The sequence below is a fragment of the Capricornis sumatraensis genome, chromosome 8 (genome assembly GCF_032405125.1).
Source record: "Capricornis sumatraensis isolate serow.1 chromosome 8, serow.2, whole genome shotgun sequence".
Lineage (NCBI taxonomy): Eukaryota > Metazoa > Chordata > Mammalia > Artiodactyla > Bovidae > Capricornis > Capricornis sumatraensis.
The window spans coordinates 38,157,783-38,178,478 of NC_091076.1; the positions used below are offsets into that span (position 1 = coordinate 38,157,783).

At 42.6% G+C, this 20,696-nt stretch overlaps 1 protein-coding gene across 11 annotated transcripts in view; it reads right to left on the bottom strand.

Moving 5' to 3' along the window:
• Positions 1–4,946: 4,946 nt before the first annotated feature.
• The window catches only part of DLG2 (discs large MAGUK scaffold protein 2), a 1,427,929-nt gene continuing 1,412,179 nt past the window's right edge, over positions 4,947–20,696 (bottom strand). For 10 of the 11 annotated variants that reach the window (XM_068976931.1, XM_068976935.1, XM_068976933.1 and 7 more), the window contains 4 exons: positions 17,531–17,703; positions 15,094–15,203; positions 7,986–8,077; positions 4,947–5,557 (listed from right to left, as the gene is read on the bottom strand). In XM_068976931.1, coding sequence (XP_068833032.1) covers positions 5,451–5,557; positions 7,986–8,077; positions 15,094–15,203; positions 17,531–17,703 — 482 coding nt within the window. In that variant the 3' untranslated portion in view covers positions 4,947–5,450. The remainder of the gene's footprint in view (positions 5,558–7,985; positions 8,078–15,093; positions 15,204–17,530; positions 17,704–20,696) is intronic. The other variant, XM_068976928.1, reaches the window with a different exon arrangement.

Here is a 20,696-nt window from a genome sequence, read left to right on the forward strand (position 1 = left end):
AACGTACTCAGAGGGATCACTTGGAGGGTGAAATTTCACCCCTTTCACGGGAGAAGTTTGTTTTGGTTCCCCAGCTAAGAGATCTGCACTGTCCAAATGCCTTTATGTAAAGGAATATATTTAACCTGGCGGGAAGAATTATCCAGCAGATTCAGGTTTTGAAACCTGACGTTTTTGGTGTGCTAAGCTCTTTCGAGCTGGTATGTATTTTGACCTCAGTATGCATGGGAAATGACACCTCCTTTCCAATTTATGCCTTTCTTTGCATCATTAGGATCAGATAAGAAAAAACTTTTTCCCTATTCTTAGTATCTTCTGGGATCTCAGTTTTGAAACTGGAGAATAAAGTTTTTTTTCATGTAGATGTGAGGGTCTTAAAAAAAAACCTATCATTTAATACTATTGTTCACCCTTGGCAAAATCCAGATTAAGAGCAAGCAAGATGGTAATCAAATATTCAAAAATACTTCAGAGCACTACTTTCAGCTCCTCTTGGCAGTGCCAGTATTTTTCAGAGCAAATGTAGTCTAACTACACTTTATCTCTAAAATCAGACAAGTCTGATAAAAATAGAAATCAATGATTCTATTCTTTGTGAAAGAAGACAAATTATGCTTTGAGAGAAAATAATTTGCTATAAAGTATAAAATGTTTTAATATTTATATCTTATAATAAAACCATGACATGTTTATAAACACTCTATCAAGCATTTTTTTTTTTACAACGGGGCCACCGCTGGCAACTGGCAACGCAATAAATATGCAAAGACGCAGTGAGTATGAAATATACATCTTGGTTTTATAATCGTGTGTGCTTTATTTTTTACACAAATGGAATGGAAGTGTCGAATATTTACACTTAACAGGAGTGTAAGCTGTGCAGTGTCTCTGTAAACTCCAGCCCAGGCAAGGAGTCTTCCCCCTCCCCTCCCATCCTGCACAATGGAGAAGCATCCAGTCAGAGAGAAAACTGTTACAAAACTTGGCATACTGAGAGGATCTCACCCATACAGCCTGGTGCACTCGGAAGCTAAGACGCGTTTAGGAAACACAGATTCAAAAAGGAGAAAAGTTTGCCATCTCATTGGGAGTCAACCTTGCCATTTGGCTGTCTGTCCTCATGAGTTGCTAGGGAGATTCTGTCTGTCTTTTCGATGATCTTTGTCTCAACCACTCAACCTGTCTTAAGCTTGTCCTCAGCTGCTACAAGAAACTGCACAGCTGTACAAAAAATGATTTCCAAAGCACAGTTTTCAGTGAGGAAGGATATTTACAGACTAAAGTGTGTGTGTAGGTTTCCATCCACAGTCACGCGTACCCAATGTGGTAAGTGTATACATGATATACAAACCACATATGCCATACATACACAGAAGTAAAATGTATATCCACAGAATTCTGGAGGGAGTCCTCTTTCAAATCAATTGTCACAGGAGAGACTCCACATGCTATAAGGGAAATGTCCCCTTTTGTTCCTGTAGGAGTGACAAATTACTATGATAAACTTAGGAACTAGCCTGAGTCTCTGACTTAAATATTTTTGTAGGAATTTAGGCAGGACCAAGACAGGAAAAAAAAAAAAAAAAAAAAGAGATGTAATTTCACCAGCAAGTCCATTCAGTCTCACCAGAGCAATCACCAGCTGAAAAGCAGAGGGAGCTTCAGATGAAAAGAGGAAAAAGAAAGCTTATGAATGGGGGGGAAAAAATCTCTCTCTCTCCAAACCAAGGTGATGGCATGGCTTCCATGAGAAGAAAGAGGTTTGCTGTCAGAACAACTGTTGGGGCTGGAGTCTGCCTTTAGCGAAAGGAAGTGTCCTTGGAACCGTGGGGTGGTGCTGGGAGTGGGCTCCCTGTGGACTAGGCTTCAGGCAGAAAGGGACCCAGGTGCCTGCAGGGCCCAGGGCGCGTGCATCGTCACTGCCGGGGCAGCGGTGCAGGCTGGCTCGGGGAGGCCTGCTGGAGCTGGCTCCAGCCAGGACCTCATTCACGCTCAGCTTTGCTTTCTGGGCTGCCTGGGTGAAAATGGTGACCCAAAGAATCTGTGTCATGAGTCCAGCGTGTGGACTTGCTGTCTGAATCAGCCAGGAGCCCTTAAAGGACAGAAAAATTAAGGAGCGGGTTACGGGAGAGGAGGTGGCCAGAGACGTGAGAAGAGAAAGTACAGAAACGGTGGAGACAGAGGACGAGGTACGGGAGTGTCTGAGATGGTGGGAGAGACGGACAGAGAGATGAGGGGACAGAGGGCAGGGAGTGAGGAAGGGATGAGGGAGGCAGCCGACGACTCGGAGGAGACAGGGAGGAAGGATGAAGGGACAGGTACGTAACAGAGATGGCACAGCTAGAACCAGGAGGGGAGAGCAAAGGGAAGGAACGAGAGGGAAGGGGCAGAGGGAGAGCCATAGGGGCGGGAGCTCTCCCCTGGCTCGGAGTCCTGAAGGGCTGGCAGTGGGACCCAAGACAGCTCACAGGCGCCTGAGTGCCGCTCCGGAAAGACGGGCGCACCCGACAGAGCCAGCCCAAGAGCGCAGGGCTGGGGGGAGAGGCCTGCGAAGAAACGGCCCACAGATCCCGTGGGAGGAGGGCCGGAAACAAATGCCCCTGCAATTAGCTGACGAGTGGGATTTTTGATTTTGGTAAAGCTGAGACCCCCGTGGTGCTACACATTGTACCAGAGCATGAAAAATAGCACCAGTGACACGATCTGGCACTTTTCCGAAAGGGCCCAGCGTGTGAAGGTGACATTGCGCCCCCAGCAAGCTTTCAGATTGGAGAGAGCTCTCGACAAAGTTTGCGGTGTTAGCACCAGTCTGGCCCCAGGCTCCACGTGCATTTGCACCAGTTGTAATCTGGGTAGCTTTCACGCCATTTCCATCTTAAGTCACTGGGTCTGCGGCAAAATACACCCGTGTGTTGGAGCCGTGGAGACCTCAACATTGGGAAGCGCAAGACAACACAACAAACGGAGGTGTAAATTCTACAGGAAAAGACCCTTTCACCAATTGGTTTGGTGATTCTTCAAGCAAATATATATGTCTATATATATTTATATAAATCTACATTAAAAAAATCAGTGCAAATGCCAATTCTTATCTGGAAGCATCTACACTAGGAAAATAATTATATTACTACAAAACCAAGGGTTGGTGGTTCAATTTGATTGTACTCAGCCACAGCAATACTTAATATTAAATGGAAAAGCACATCACACGACCCGCGGAAACATCTATTCATTAATGACAGTCCTTTAAATAAATGGTTGCATGCTCAGTTGAGAAACCAAAGAAGTTATCATGGTGGCCTAAAAGTAGAGCTGGGATCAGGAATGGCATTCTGGTGGCGGAAACTTCTGGGAGCAAAGATGGATGAAAGTAGGCCTTGACCTGAAACTGGCGAATTGCAGACATGGCTACGTTTTTGACATTTTGAACACTCTAAAGAAGTCTTGGGAAATTTAACTTTCATCAGAGGGAAAATGGATTGCTAGCCCTTCCATTGGTAAAGGCAGCCTCCAGACTATAGGTAGATGCATGATTTTGCATCTCTTGTGTCTGTTTTGGTGACTGCAGCCAGGCAGACTGTGGTGTTTTAGTGTCAAATGAAAAATGCTTGTTTTTGGAAAGAGACCCTCATTCTGAGCTCTGATGTTCTTCCTGTGAAGAAGCCCCATCACTGCTGATGGCTCTGCCTCTCACTCCCCCATCCCAGCCGGCATGCTGGTTTGCTGCACAGTGTGGCAGAATCCTGCCAGGTCTGGATGTACCCCAGAAATAAGGCGACAGGGCTTAGTCTGGGCATGCATACGACCCAGAGTTGAGTAGTTATAGAGATCACTGAAAAGTCTCTCTCTCTAAACACCTGGGGTGCAAGCAATGCTGACGGCACCATCAGCTCTAAAGTGGGAGATAGGCTTCGGGAATTTTCTTTTCTTTTTTTTTTTTTAATCATCATAGTTATAATTGCTAAAAAATAAACTTGGTCCAGGTGCAGCCCCCAAGAAAGGCAGTTCAATTGGTTGAGCTCAAAGTCATCAATGGGCTTTCCTGGTGGTTCCATCTCTTTGTCCTGTACACAGAGACAAAAGTCTGCGCCCCTCACCCGCTCCTGTCAGATCCTCCCCTTCTCTCTCTCTTCCTCAAAGAAATATTGCATCTTAGGACAGATCTCTCCACGGCTCTGCACCTTCTCTGGCTCTTACAAAAACCCTCAGTTTACTTGTAAAACAGACAAAAGAGTCCTAATTATTCATGACAGCCAAAATACTAAATGATCCTTTAAGAGTTGTATGTAAGTTACTAGGAACAACATTATTCAGTTATTTGCATGACAGGCCCAGGGTATTTAACAAGAAAAGAGCAAAAACTTTCCTTTACATCGTCTGTATGAATTTGTCTCGGAAAGCCATCAGTTTGAAAAAAGTGCATTAACCAAATGCCCTCCAAAAGTATCCACGAGGGCAACTCATTAAGGGATGTGCTCCGTGAGAGTGGATCTCTGATGTGGGAGGGGGATGGTGAGAGGTAATGAGGGAGAAGTCTTTGTCAGGCTTTAGAAGGAACTCAGATGCTCTTAATGGATCATTGGCAACAGGAGGGAGAGTACAACTTTCTGTTCTTGAGCTGGATCATCCGCAGATAGTGCATACATTTCGTCTTTCAATTAATCTTTACAAAATATTTCACAAAACTTTTTTTAACCTATAGAAATTCACTTCTATACATTTAATATATTTTTATTGTATAAATTATTCTCAACTTTAGTGCCTTCTTTCAGTTTATAAACGGCAAAATAGACAATAAACAATCATAAAGCTAACCCCAGGTGGAATCCCCTCCTCCCAATGAGGTCAGTCCTCCACACACTTGTGAATTTTATGAAATGCTCATCTTTGTAGATGCCAGGCAAAGAAACTACACACTCATCCTTCCCTGATAGTAATGTTATGCTGTCTCCAAAGGGACTCCTTTCCTTCCCCTCGCCCATTCTTTCTTTTGCTTGTAAAGAAATCAAAGGCTGTGCATAGTCCTAAAATTTGAAGTGTACCAATTATAGATGTGGGTAATGGGAAGGTTGGTGAAGTTCAAGTGCTGGCAACTTTTCTTTAAAGCCAAAACCACGGGGAGCTCAGCAGCTAAGTCAGCTCTGGACACCTGCTGGGTGAGGAGGCTGCCCATCTCTTGGGCATGGAGCCCATCAGAGGTTCGTCCCTACACCTGGCACTTTGAGCAAACCAAAGCCTTCCCCGCGTACTGCAACGTCTTTTCTGTCCCACCCTTTGGCCCCTCCTTTTCCTTCATGGCTTCACACAGTTTGTGTTGTACATTCATAAGAATTCACATTGACTGCAAAAACATAAATGCAACAAAAACATAAAAGCCTCCAAGTAGTATATTATATATATTTTGTTCTTCTAAATGCTCTTCTGTCATTGTTGGAGGTGCGGTAGCTAATTTATAACTTCTCCTTTGAGGGAATCCAGATGAAAGGCCCAGACTGCTCTTCAATAACAAGCTTGCATTGGTTATAGATATCTTCTAGGGTGTCGCCTTGGACGATAGCTGGAACAAGAGCAAACACACCGGAGTCAGGAAGCATTTCCTGGCTGGTGAAGAATGACCATCAATCATGTGGAAGCTCAAACAGTGACAAACTCATCAGGAGGCTTCATATGACTTCACAATAATAAGAAAAAGCAGAGATTCACTTAAGCAAGGTCACATCAATGATTTAAAAAATGCTTTTAAGGCACGTCCTAGATTAGTAATAAATGTATCAGTCTTCCTTCTTTCTACATGTCTCTCTGTGGTTCTACATGATGAATCACTCATTTATTTAAATTTTATGGGTGTTGACTCTGGGCCAGACACTGAGCTAGGCATTGATCAGTTTTCAGGCTGAGAGCTCCCTGTTACCAAAGAAAGCTGGACTTATATTCTCCAGCTTATATTTTCGTATAAGCTGGACTTATATCACTTATTTTATAATGGGCAGAAATTAGAATATTTTAGATGCAGAGGAAATAATAAGGACTTTAGAAAAAACTTTAGTTAATCTCCTCAATCCCCAAAACCTTTAATAAGAAACTTTATTCATTCTCCAAGTAATCTAATAAATTGAGATTTTACCATTCAGTGCTCTTCATAGTGAGAATATCTTATGGCAATTACTTGCAGAAAATACATAAAATAGAAGGAAACAAACAGTGTATTATGCCAAAAACCAATTCACTTACAGTAGATTTAAATACATTTTATTATCTCCTTTGGACAAAAAATATCTTGTAGATAGATATCCCAAACACATCAATCTATCCATATGACACTGGGGCTTAAAAAGAAGTCGTCACTGAAACATGGTTTAGAGTTTCAAAAACAATCCTTGGAATGTGCTGATTATTATATTTTATTCCTGAATATAAAGCACTGTTCAACATGTACATTGTTTTGAACATACTGGATGTTCTTTTAGGGGGAAACATAACTCATATCTTTGTTACTGATGGAAATTTTACTTAAGATTTACCTGATTCAACATATTTGCAAACTGCTAAGGCACCAGCTTTCTCATCTTTTGATTGAGATAAAAAGGAAAACACGGAAAACACCTAACTTCATGTAAGGTAACTCAGGAGGAAAGTTCTTGTTTTAAACCATTAGTTGTAACTGTATGTAGCATTAGTCACTGAGTTGTGTCCAACTCTTTGTGATCCCATGGCCTTAGTTCTGAACTGAACTTAGTTCAGTTGCTAAGTAGTTCACCTGGCTCCTCTGTCCATGGGATTCTCCTGGCAAGGATACTGGAGTGGATTGCCATTCCGTTCTTCAGAGGATCTTCCCAACCCAGGGATCAAACCTGGGTCTCCTGCATTGCAGGAAAATTCTTTACCATTTGAACTACAGGGAAGACATATCAGTTGTAAGGCAAATTCCAAAGTTTGATCACTTTTTGGATCTGATTAGTGTTTCATGAACACAGATAAGAATAGAGAACCTATAACATCCAGGACAAAATATCCCCCCTAATTTATGTTTCCAAGGAAATATTTAAAAAGAAAAAAATTTTTTTTGCATTAAGATATGACATGGAATTAACTGAAACACAGGAAGTGTTTCAAGCATCTTCTTCTGGTGCCTAATGGGGAGACAGACCCAGAGGTCCATGAAGCAGAGACTAGAGACCCTGGGACTACTTTTCAAGAGTAACTGCTTTGGACACTGCACATCTGGAGCCTTAAAAGTTTAGTTTTCAAATTTCTGATCATCTCAGGGAGAGAAGTTGAATGAGATTTTGTTGTTTTTCAGTTGCTAAGTCGTGTTCGACTCTTTGTGACCCCATGAACTGCAGCACACCAGGCTTCCCTGTTCTTTACTACCTCCTGGAGTTTGCTAAAATCCATGTCAATTGAGTTGGTGATGCTATCTAACCATCTCCTCTGCGGCCCCCTTTTCCTTTTGCCTTCAATATTTCCCAGCATTTAGGTCTTTTCCAATGAGTCATCTCTGAATGAGATACTAGTGCTTAAAATCTCTCTCCCAGGAGATAGCGCAGTCTCTGCCATTCATGGTTTCAGGTAGGGCCAGTGGGAACCAGGAAGCTGAATCCAGAGAAGAAGGAACCCAGAATTTTTTGTTTTTTGTTTTTTTTTGAATGTTTTTATTTTTTTGTTTTTAAATTCTGTTTATATAGTTTTTTTTTTAATTTTAATTTTTACTTTATTTTACTTTACAATACTGTATTGGTTTTGCCAGACATTGACATGAATCCAGCACAGGTGTATACGCGTTCCCAAACATGAACCCCCCTCCCACCTCCCTCCCCAAAACATCTCTCGAACCCAGAGTTTTGAATCAAATGGAAGAAGTGGCAAATAAGGGATTTTTAGCAGGAAGGTGCTAGGGCCCAGGTATACCAGGCCCAGAGCCCCCTCTATGCCAAATGTCAGACAATTCATCCTCTTTCTCACAGGACAAACGCAAATGAACATACCTGTAAAATATTCTCCAAATTCTTGTTCTAGCTTAATTGCACGGTCATAGGTTTTCTTGGCTTGTTCCTCTGTTAGACGCTTATTCATTTCCCTGGGAAAAGGAGAGTTTGGTGTTAGAACACAAAGCGAAAGTGAAAGTGAAGTCGCTCAGTCGTGTCCGACTTTTTGCGACCCATGGACTGTAGCCCACCAAGCTCCTCTGTCCATGGGATTCTCCAGGCAAGAATACTGCAGTGGGTTGCCATTTCCTTCTCTACACAACACAAAGGGAACACACCAAATCCTGAAAAACTACAGTGAACGTGGCCGAGTGCAATCTTAGCAGCAGCTTCCTAGCCCTTGACAGGACTTCTCTTTGTTGGGATGTTTTCAGCCACAACAATGAACTCCCTGTCACTGCCCCCGTCCTCCCCCGTCGCTGCCCCCACCCCAGGGCGCTCACGCTCCCAGGGGGTCGTCTCTTGGTCCCGTGTTAGACTGAAGATGAATCTATTTTCATGATTTCCACTCACTCATTCTGTCCTCTGCAACTCTGCAGAGCAGAACCGAACCTCCTTCTTCCAGGACAGGCCTTCGGGTGTTTAAGTGCTGATGTGTCCCTCAGGGCTTCCGTTCTTCCAGAAAAAACTGCCCTGCTTCCTTCATCTATTCTTTCATCGGATGTAATTTGGAAATGTATCACCTTCCTGGTCACCCGTCCTTAGGTTTTGTTCTCGTCTGTCTCAACCTCTTTTAAATACGGGACGTTGTTGTTCAGTTGCTCAGTCATGTCCGACTCTTTGCGACCCCATGGACTGCAGCATGCCAGGCTTCCCTGTCCTTCATCACCTCCCGGAGTTTGCTCAAACTCATGTCCATTGAGTCCATGATGTAGAATTGAACGCAATCTTCTGGGGTGGCCAGAGGGAGGGGAGGAGAGCAAGTGGAGAGAAGGGAAGATACTTCACAGCTTTCCGGAGCTCATTCTAAGTAAGAGAATAAGACTCAACTGTTCTCAGGTCCTGACCTCATAGAAAGCTTTGATCTCTCGACCTTCCCACCCTCGCCAAAGGCTGCTGTTCATCTTCAATGTGGGCAGCAGACACGTGGAGTGGAGAAACAAAGACAGTCTTCCAACAAATTATAGAAAATGAGACGGGCGCCTCAGGCATGTGTGTCTTTCAGGCTGAAAAAGGATTCTGTAGCTCTAGAGGTTCAACTGCAAGCCGTAAGGCACGTCTATAGCCAAAGAGCCCTAGATTTCCTCTGTTTTTATTATCAAATGGAATTTCAAGGAACTGCTAAAGATGACTTGAATTAAAGATGCAGAGAGAATGGAACAATCAAAAACTCTGGGACCAAAATATTTCAAACAGACTCTAAGCAAGTCATAGCAAATAGTGAGCCGGAGAGAGGAGCCTGGCAGGAAGAAATCTCTGATGCCTATTTTGTTTTAGTTTTGTTCGGATAGGAATGCTGTTCAGTTGCTAAGTTTTACCCAACTCTTTGTGACCTACAGACTGCAGCACGCCAGGCCTCCCTGTCCATCACCAACTCCCGGAGTTTACTCAAACCCATGTCCATTGAGTCCGTGATGCCATCCAACCATCTCATCCTCTGTCGTCCCCTTCTCCTGCCTTCAATCTTTCCCAGCATCAGTGTCTTTTCCAACGAGTCGTCTCTTCTCATCAGGTGGCCAAAGTATTGGGAGCTTCAGCTTCAGCATCAGTCTTTCCAATGAATATTCAAGACTGATCTCCTTTAGGATGGACTGGTTGGATCTCCTTGCAGTCCAAGAGACTCTCAAGAGTCTTCTCCACCATCACAGTTTGAAAGCATCAGCTCTTCGGTGGATAGGAAAATGGGCTGTGATTACACTGGGCGCTCTCTGTCCTTTCTGTTAGTCTGTCACCCGTTGGTGCATCATTAACTGGAGGTATGTGCTGCTTAATCATTGTAAGACTATTTAGATCCAACAAAGTTTCAAGGACAAATTGAGGAGGGAGGAAAAGGGAGAGAAACCTAGTCTATGGATTCCCAACCAGGGGCAGCTTTATCCTTCCATGCCTTCTAGGCGGTAACATTTTTTTTTTTTTGCCAACCAAATACACCGTATTTCTTAAATAAGAATATTTTACCTTCTCATTCTTTTTTAATCAAAGACATTTTATTACTCAAAGACTGACAATCATTGCCTCTGATCATTGTAAGAATATCAGTGTGACTGCACTGGGCTGATAAAAGTTCAGCCAAGAGCAAAGACATTTTGGTTGGTCCACTGGGATGCATCAGAGGTGTAGATAGAATTTTGAAGGCACTGCTGCCTGTGCCTCTCACTTTAGGAAGCCAGAGAACTGGGTCTGGAGCATGTAGTCTTAATTCCTTTTTCAGAGCAAGTAACTGAGGCCAGAAGTATAGCAAATTGCCTAAGGTAAAGGAGTGAATTTCATGAAAGAACTCAAAGTTATTGTTTTTCACTAATCAATTTTTAGTGAAACTGACTTTTCATTACACTAACATGTTTTTTCAAAAGAGACCCCTATTTAGAAATATACAAAACTGAGCTGAAGTCAGATTATTAGTGAAACAGACTTTTCATTACACTAAGATGTTCTTTCAAAAAAGACCCCTATTTAGAAACATACAAAACTGAACTGAAGTCAGACATTAGCATGACTATAGGCTTGATGTTGATGGCTACAATATATAGAAGTGGGAATTCCCTGAAGTCTTGTTGAAATAAACTCGTCTGAGGAATGGTATCTATAATTCTCTCCCAAAGAGCACTAACCCTAGAAGCTTTGAGAGGCAGTCATTCTTGGGTGGCAGGAAATGCTGAGCTAAACCAAAGGATACTTCTCATAGAAAGACAGTGTTTTGCTCCAGGAGTCAAGACATCATGTAGTTCTCGATCTTCTTTGATTTCCCTGGCCATGCTGGCCTATTTTCTCTGAATTCCCTTTGCATTTATTGTAGCAATACTGATTTTTTTTTTTTTTTGGCCTCACTGTGTGTCATGAAGGATCCTAGTTCCTCTTCCAGGAATCAAACCTGCAATGCTTGCAGTGGAAGCCTGCCTGGACTCCCAACCACTGGCTCACCAGGGAAGTCCCTTGAATCCAGGTTTTTATCCTCTAATACATGAAGCTGTTTTGTCTCCTGACCAGTCTGCCAGTTCTTTGAGGCCAGAGACCATGGCTTGTTCATCAGCATGTGGCATCGATCTCGGTCAATGCTTACATTTGTTGAATGAATAAGTGAATGAATGAATGGACAGACAAATAAACATAATTACAGTACAGTTGAAGACAGAAGTAAACACAGGGAGCAAGAAGGTAAAATCATATTGGGTGGTGTGGTGGAGACACACAGGAAAGCCACTCATTGTCATGGGGAGGGGGTGGAGGAGAGAAGTCACATGGCGGTACAATGTGAAAACACACCTCTTTCATACACATCCTTGATTTTCTGCTTCTCTGAAGAGTCAGCTATGTGTGTGCTAATAAGTCCTGTGCTTTGATGTGGGTGATGCACTTGAGGACAATGTGTGTGATGATGTATCGGTGCCCAAATGTGACAGCCGCCATGCTGCGGTTCCAGCTGACCTGGCACTCACCTCTCCCTGGGGAAGGGGCAGCTCATGCCAGCTTTGCTCCTGAAGTAAAACCCTCAGAAAGACTGAGCTGGAAAGTAAACATCCAGCGTTTCCTAACACGATCTCAGCGGTCTGAATGTCACTGGTGTTGCACTGTGCAAATGGCTGCAGCAAATGATGTCAGATCCACCGTCTCATCGTGGGGTGCAGCCTTTAGCACGTTTACTTTTCCTTGGTGATAAGTGGCCGTGACGGGGCCCTAAGGCCAAATTAAGTAAGCAGTCTTGTAGTTGTGGAGGAAGCTGGCCTTCTCCCGCTGAGCACCAGATGGGAACGTCCCGAGCGGTGCGCTGAACCGAATGTGCAGCTGCTCTTCTCCCCCAGGCCTCCCTTCCCCGGGAAGCCACTTGCCCACTGCTCGTTTGTGATGGGAAAACTTACTCTGCTCTTTCTGAAATGGACCTTTAAGATGCTGTTCCCAGGAGGTGGGGGATATGTTTCTCTTCTTCTTAATGTTAGCAGTACTAATAATATTTATGAGGCTCTTCTCAGATTATAAATCACCTTTATGTAGGGAAATGTGTGGCTGCTTATTTCATTTCGCTCAGTGCTCAGAGAAGGCCATGGCACCCCACTCTAGTACTCTTGCCTGGAGAATCCCATGGACGGAAGAGCCTGGTAGGCTGCAGTCTATGGGGTCACTGAGAGTCAGATACGACTGAGCGACTTCCCTTTCACTTTTCACTTTCATGCATTGGAGAAGGAAATGGCAACCCACTCCTGTATTCTTGCCTGGAGAATCCCAGGGACAGGGGAGCCTGGGGGGCTGCCATCTATGGGGTTGCACAGAGTCGGACATGACTGAAGTGACTTAGCAGCAGCAGCAGCAACACAGTAGCTTACATGAGGAGGAACTTAATACACGCTCTCAGGGATGCTACTGAGTGCTAAGTCAGTTCAGTCATGTGTTCAATCTTTGCAATCCCGTGGACTATAGCCCACCAGGCTCCTCTGTCCATGGGGATTCTCTAGGCAGGAATACTGGAGTGGGTTGCCATGCCCTCCTCCAGGGGATCTTCCTGCCCCAGGGACTGAACCCATGTCTCTTATGTCTTCTGCGCTGGCAGGCGGGTCCTTAACCACTAGCATCACCCAGGAAGCCAACAACCATTATTTTATCATCAACACCTATTTTCCCATGTGCTGGCTGTGGGCAAAGCCCTTATTTATTTTTCTTTTAAAAAAATTCTTGGCTGCACAGAGTCTTACTTGCAGCACGTGGGATCTTTAGTTGTACCATGCAAACTCTTAGATGTGGCATGTAGGATCTAGTTTCCAGACTGGGGATAGAACCAAGGCCCCCTGCATTGGAAGCACAGAGGCTTAGACACTGGGCCACCAGGCAAGTTCCCAAAGGTCTTTATGATATAATTTTATGCCTAAATTCATGGGGCAGAAGGTACCAAGTGTGGCCTCCTCACTTTATTTTTTCATCCTGTAAGAACTTTTGTCCATCTCTTATTTATGGGAATCTATTCTGCTTTTAAGACACACATCTGGCAATTGCCCCAAAGACTGACTTAATCGTCATGGACTGCAGTTCCAGCTACTATAGCTTCTTCCTCCCAGAGAAGGCGCTAAACAACCGGTCGATATCCTTTAAAAGTAACTGCTTTCACCTCTGGGATGAATGATTTCATTTTCCTTGGTCTTTCCATAAACCCTGTTTTCCAGTACTTTATGGTTCACTTGTGAACCCTGTCAAATGCTCTAATGCCTTGAGGCCCAAATGGAGGCATACTTGGGCAAAGCTCTTACAATGACACTGGTGTTATCTCTTGCGGCCTCTTGGGAAAGGCACTGTCCACCTGTTTTGTAATGATAAAGTAGTTTCACTCCTTTTACAATAAAGTTACTTGGAATCTTTCATAGTAATAACAGCTACCAGTTAGTAAGTGGTGTGTGCTGTGTGCTGTGCTAAATCACTTCAGTCGTGTCTGACTCTTTGTGACCCCACGGACTGTAGCCCGCCAGGCTCCTCTGTCCATGGGATTCTCCAGGCAAGAATACTGGAGTGGGTTGCTATGCCTTCCTCAGGGGATCTTCCCGACCCAGGGATCGAACCTGCATCTCTTATGGCTCCTGCATTGGCAGGCGGGTTCTTTACCACTAGTGCCATCTATGTCAAAAATGGTAGAGAACTTTCCACTGAAGATCTTGTTTAATCTTTACCCTGGCTCTCTGAGGTCTGCATTATTAATGTGTCTAGTTTAGAGCTGAGGAACTAAGTCTTCCAGAGGTCAAGCAAATTGCCTGAGCTCACAAAACTGAACAGTGGCAAAGGAGCAGAACCAAGCCTGACCAGTTTCCAGGTCCCCGCTCTTAGCCTTTTTGCTCTTCTACCTTTAAGGCTACTGCAGCATCACTTTTGTATAAGAGGCTGTACAAAACAAAGCCCCCAGTCTCTATCAAAGCATCCCCCCAAATACTGTCCCTTTATGGCCAGATCATGAATATCTGCCCAGTTTTTCAAGGATGATATTTAACAAGTCCTCTGAAAAATAAAAGGAATAGGGCTTCCCTGGTGGCTCATCGGTAAAGAATCCGCCTGCCAATACAGGAGGCAGGGGCTCCATCCCTGGTCCAGGAAGATCCCTCAGGTGGAGCAACTAAGGCCATGAGCCACGACCACTGACCCTGCGCTCGAGCCCGGGAACTGCAACTACTGAAGCCCGCTTGCCCTAGAATCACGCTCTGTGACAAGTGAGGCCACTGCAGTGAGATGCCCGCGTACTGCAGCTAGACAGTAGCCCCCGCTTGTGCAACTAGAGGAAAGCCTGCACAGCCACAAAGACCCATCATAGAGAAAAATAAACTAATTAAAATAAATAAATAAAAAGAATAAAAGAGCCTGTGTCATACATTTTTCTCCCTGTTCATAAATGTGCAAAGGTCTGGAGCTATTGGTTAAGACTGTAGGTGTTTTACAGCCAGGTCATTAATAAAACTCCTTATAAGGCTAGTGGTCCATATACATGAGGTTTTAATTAAGGAACACAAGACTTCTACGCCATAACAATGTGAAACGCCGATGGAGAGAGTCTGAAAAATGTTCCCGCTATGAAAACTTACACATTTAAAAAGATTTACCGGTGGAATTGCTCTCAGAAGTAAGAGACAATTTAAAGATGATTGCTTCCTATTATTTGGAAAGCAAAGCAAGACAAAATAAAAACAAACCAACCTACTTTCAAAACAAGGAGACAAAATGAAAAAGTCATACACAAACAAAAACAACTTGTGAAATGAAAATAAAAATCAAGAAACATTAGCGAAGACATTTTCAGGAGTTACTGACATTGTGTCTCTAGTGGTTCTAAAGAACTTCCATCTGTCATTAAAAAAGGGAACGCTTAAAAAAATTGACAACGGCAATTCCCACGTGTAACCATTTATGGCAAAGAGCTGTTAGCAGTTTGCTCTGTTGTATGGAACAAGAGGCTGGATGAAGGCTGCCGCTGCCCTCCACTTACATCAGAGGTTCCAGAGACTTGGGTTTAATGAAGATGGCAATGGGATACAGCTGGGCCACTTGTAACCGCTTGATAGCATTTCCTGATACGTCAAGTATACAGTGTTTGCCCTGGAAGAAGGAAAAGAAAAATACGGCATTAATCCAGGTAGAATGATCATAATCAAAGCAAAAGAAAAAAAAGTAAGCATGCTTTAGAGGGAGGTAAAAGATACTACATTTCAAATTTTGAAAAGAATTGTTGCAAAGCATAAATAAAAGTTTGTATACAGGGTCATCACAGAATGTTTGCAGTAATGTTTCTTATTCCTTTACTAAGTGTCAGCCAACGGAGTAGACATTTTACTAGAGTCATCTCAGCTAACTTTATTTATTTCCTTAAATAAATACCTGATGCTTTGCACAAGGAAGCCATCTAGCCATATATAATGTGACTGAGTCCATTCTCATGAAGCCCTCATAAACTATCTCTGAAGACAATCGTCAAAAAGAAATTCCCAACTTGTCAAAGAAGAAATTCCCTACCTGTGAGATGTGAATTGTCAACTGCATTTTACAGAAGAGAAGGCTAAGACTTAAAACTACTAACTTGCCCAGGCTCGTGTCAGCAGTACATATAGTAGTAACTCACCCAGGTCTCAGTGCTAAGACTCAAACCCAAGTCTTGTTGGTTAGAATAAATAAATACCTCCTTGTCTCACCCTGGCCAGTGTTCAATCTGGAAGAATGGTAACCATGAGTTTAGAACAATTTTATAAATATTTGCTGAGTGTTTCTACGTGTCCTGCCTTTGATACGCTCCGTCTAGTACAGAGCAAGGACAGACACAGAGAGTGACCTTAAGTATTTTATTTTAACTGTGGAGAGAGAGGTTTGCATAGTGTATGTAAATTTTTTGTTTGTTAACAAATAAAAACCCTATTACATTGTAGCATACCTCATTTAACTTGGCTTCCACTGCAATGAGTGCTCAGAGCAAGGAACTGCTTTATAAAGTATTTCTGGAGAGTAGACACATTTGCCACACATTATGTTCTACCTCCTGGAGGGAAATGGCTTCATTACCCTGAGGCCCAAAGAACTTTACAAAGAAGAGAAAAAGCATACTATGCAGATATAAACAGTCCTAAATCAATAAAGGGGAATAAAAGCTCATCCATAATATCCATGTAAAAATAGGCCAGTGAGTACTTGAGCTTTTACAGGAGAAACACACTGAGATGGCTCAAGTTTTTATCACTTAATATATTCCAAGTTTGCTATCTGTGAAATGTGGCAGTTACATAAAATGCCTGGATGAAGTTTGAGTATTCACTGGTCAGAAAGGTTTGAGATAACAAAGGCTGTGTCTTCATGTTCAAGGAGGAGAACAGATGCAATGATCCAGAAAAGCGATTTGAAACAGTGTGATATTGCTCAAAGAAGCCAGCATCCCAGAGAGAAGAAACTTGACCCACCTTCTTACTGTATTTTTGCATAGACGTGAACATTTCTCACTGAAGTTTTTTAACTAAAACATTAAAAGTGGGGGTGGGGGGAAGTTGTGTCAAATCAAATCAACCCAACAAATATTACTTATATAACAAATACGATGGGCTCTTAACTTTTTTTTTCTTCTTCTGTGACATTGGTCCTCAGTGTTCACAGGTGATCAGGATCCTTCTTGAGGCAGATCTCAAGGGTCTTCCTATCCTATTTGCCCTTACACAGTCTTCTCATGTCCATGCCCTTGAAATTATCAGCAGGGTAATTTTATCTGCCTGCAATGCAGGAGACTTGGGTTCGATCCCTGGGTCAGGAAGATCCTCTGGAGAAGGAACTGGCAAACCACTCCAGTATTCTTGCCTGGAGAATTCCATGGACAGAGGGGCCTGGCAGGCTACAGTCCATGGGATCGCAAAGAGCTGGACATGACTGAGTGACTTTCACACAGAATTTCATCTATACCTCCTCTAAGTTAGAATATCTGCCAGCAACGGGCCAGGCCGTCCTCCTCATGTGTCTACCCTTCCACCAAAAGCATCTCAAGTTTTCAGGGAGATAAAAAGTAAACTACTAACAAAAAGAACTGAGGATTCTGATCTAAACAACCGAAAGTGACCAAGTTTTTAGAACAAGTTCAGTTACTGGGGCCAAAGAAAAGTGAGTCAAAGACAAAGTGAATTTCCATAAAACTTCAAGCTGTTAATTGCCTTTAGGTTTATAAGCCCCCTTCCCTCCTCTCCCCTGCCAGGTCAGTCAGCATACTTTATTGAGATTAGAACAAAGATTAATGACCTTGCTCTAAAGAGATTCTCTGCTCAGAGGTCTTAAAAGGAATACTGAATCAAAATTTACAACTGAAATCAGGGAAGAGTAATGACCAGAAAAAAAAAAAAATGCAGTTTGCCACCTGGGTACCTTCTTCAGGGGAGACGTAAGATGACTGGAGAACATACCCTTTCTGCTACAAATCTCACGGACTGCACACTGGTTCCATATAAGTTGTCATTGTACTGGCCGGCTTCTATAAACTTGTGCTCTTGGATGTCTTTTTCCATTTGTTCTCTAGAAATGACAAAGTGGTAGTCTCTGCCATCCACCTCGTAGTCACGCTTTGGCCTCGTAGTATCTTTATAAAATGAAAAAAGATGAAAATAAGGTAACTTTATATTCAGAAACTTCTGTTATACCTTTTTTTTTTTTTACCACACACTCTCAACATAGATATAAAAGTGTGTACTATGAAGGACCATGACATAGTAGCAGGTACCAGGCTTAGCCCCACACTGTGAAGAACTACAAAACTAGACAAAAGGTATGGACATATATTTTCAGGCACTGGACAACAGACAGTGCTGGAGCTGTAATACTTAAGAGAAACACATGAGAGGACTCTGTGTTTACTCCATTTTCATTTCCAAACGGAGAGTCTAGAGGTCATGGATTGCTAGGAGGCCCTGAAGTTCAGACGGACTGTGCATTAGTTTGAGATCCCAGAACGGTTGCATTTTATGAGGTTACTCTTGACTTACTCTAGACCTACCTTCACAATGTCTAAAACCAAGTCAAAACTCAAAGACGCTGACTTGTCAGTAGATTACTGCCTGCTGAAACAAAAACTTAATACTCTATAAAGGAAGATACTGATAACAACATCCAAATGCTCAGTAATGTAGCATCACAATGTCTAGCACATGATAAAAGATTACGGGACAAGCAAAGAAGTAAAAAATGTCTCATATAAGAATTAAAAAAAATGGACATATAGTCTAAATATATTCAGGGACTTTAAAAGATGTAAAATGATACCATCACAGTTAAGGGACTAAAATCAATCAGCTCTAATCATAGTTAGAATTGGTTAAACTTCTTGTTAAGAAGAGAAGAGAAAATAATTTAACATTGTAAATAAAAATAAATGTTAAAATAAATACTACATGATATCACTCGTGTGTGGAATCTAAAAAATACAGCAAACTAGTGACTATAACAAAGAAGAAGCAGACTCAGAGATACGGAGGACAGACCAGTGGGTACGCAGGGGAGGAGCGATCTAGGGTTAGGGAGTGGGAGACGGAACGTGTTGGGTGTAAGACAGGCTCAAGGATGTATTGTGCAATATGGGAATATAGCCAATAATTCTGTAACAACTGTAAATGGAAAGTAACCTTTAAAGACTGTATTTAACGAAAAAGCATACAAGAGGGAGTAAGGCATTCTACACCTGTACTGCTCACCGTGGCCACCTGTAGCAGCATTCAAGAGCACTTAAAATGGGGCTGGTCTACACGTGTAAAATGCACACTGGATTTCCAACACTTACCACTAAGAATTAAAAAATATTTCAATAATTTGTATATTGATTACAAGTGAAATGATATTGTTCTGGATATACTGGCTTTCATATCATTTATCATTAGCATTAAAACTATATTTTCTATCTTAACCCAGATAGTCTTCTTAGAAATCCATCTTTAAAAATTATCAAAATTTCAGATAAAGGTTTATCCTTAAAGATGTTCATTGTATTAATTTATAAATTATAAATAATTAAAACATATAAATTATAATTGTATTTGCATAATTCATAATATTGAGAAGTAGGGAAACCTAAAAAACTCTAAATAAGAAAGGACTAATTATGACATAATAAATATTTAAAGTAGTTATATAAAATTTAAACAATATTAAGCAAAAATGTATATACTTCACATGTACCCAATCAAAGGAGAAAATGCATGAAAAGAAAGAATAGGTAGAAATCTATGAAAATATTAGCAGGGATGTTATGTCTAGGTAACTTCTGAGATTTTCTGTATATTTTTAATTTTCTTGTTTAACTTTTTAGCATTTTCCAAGTTTTGTACAATGAACATGTATTGATTTTTATAAAACAGTGCCATTACTTAAAAAAGAGAAAGAAGACGATGCAAGGTGGAGGGGTAGTGAAACGGTGCTAAAGGAATTTCTTTTTTTTTTTTTAATTTACTTTCAAAAGTGGAGGAACAAGCTGGGGGCTGCAACAAGTGGCCTAGGGTTTGACTTGATCATTTCTATCTGGCGTCTCTCTCAGGTTAGGCTCTGTGGTAAGACCGCTACCCAGAACCCTTGCCGGGGACCGTCTCACAGGACAGCACACCCACCCCGGTTCCCGCCTGGCCGTGCACTGCGCATGTGCGATCCCTGCCCCTCTTCTGTATTCCTGCAGACATTCGCAGTCCTGAAATGTAAGAGACACTTCAGAGCAAAGAGCTTAAAACATGTTGAGTGAGGAAGAAATATCTGCTGAGATCAGATTTCAGAGCTCAGTGGTCCAATAAATTAAAATTTCCTGGTGGGTTTACACACACAGAAAGCCTCTAGCATTTTCACGTGGCACAGTGGGAGCAGGGCCAGACGTGATGAGCGGGGGGCAGCGGGAAGGAGAGTAGACAGACTCTGCAGGGAGGGCCGTCCTGGGCGTGTCAGAGGGACCGGGGGGAGCAGGGGGGGGGGGGGGGGGGCCTGACGGCTGTCCATAAGGATGAGAGAGCAGTGGCCGGGAGGCGGGTAAAAACTTTATATTCTTTCTTGTCTTCATCCTTCCAAGGGAAAGGAAAGGCTATTTTGTATTGATCGACACATGGCCCTAAGTCATCCTGAGATGGGTTTAACAGAGAACATTGTCTCTGATCTCTCTTACTGCAACTAAGAGTGATCATTAGTTAGACCCATTAAACCTGTGACCTGCCTTCACTGATCACTTTGTTACTACCAAAAAAAAAAGGCATATCTTTCAAGCATCACATAGCCTCAACAATGTGTTCGCCTCAGTTGTTTTATAGGAACTCAGAGTCAGCTGTGTCCAATTTGAGCTTGAGATGGTTAAGAGTGGTTAAGACAACCGACCCTCCAACTGGACAAGTGCCAGTGTCTACCTGGTGACCTTTGAACATCAGAGGGCCCCAGACTCCACCCTCAGAACATGCTAATGCTGATTTTCTGAATCTGTTCCCATGATGACGCCTGCAGCTTACCCGCACCTGCACAGAATGACAAATACCTTACCTTCGTATTTTCAATCACCCATCCCCACGCTCCCCACACCTCAGATTACCCTGCTCCTTCATCCCACAAATATCC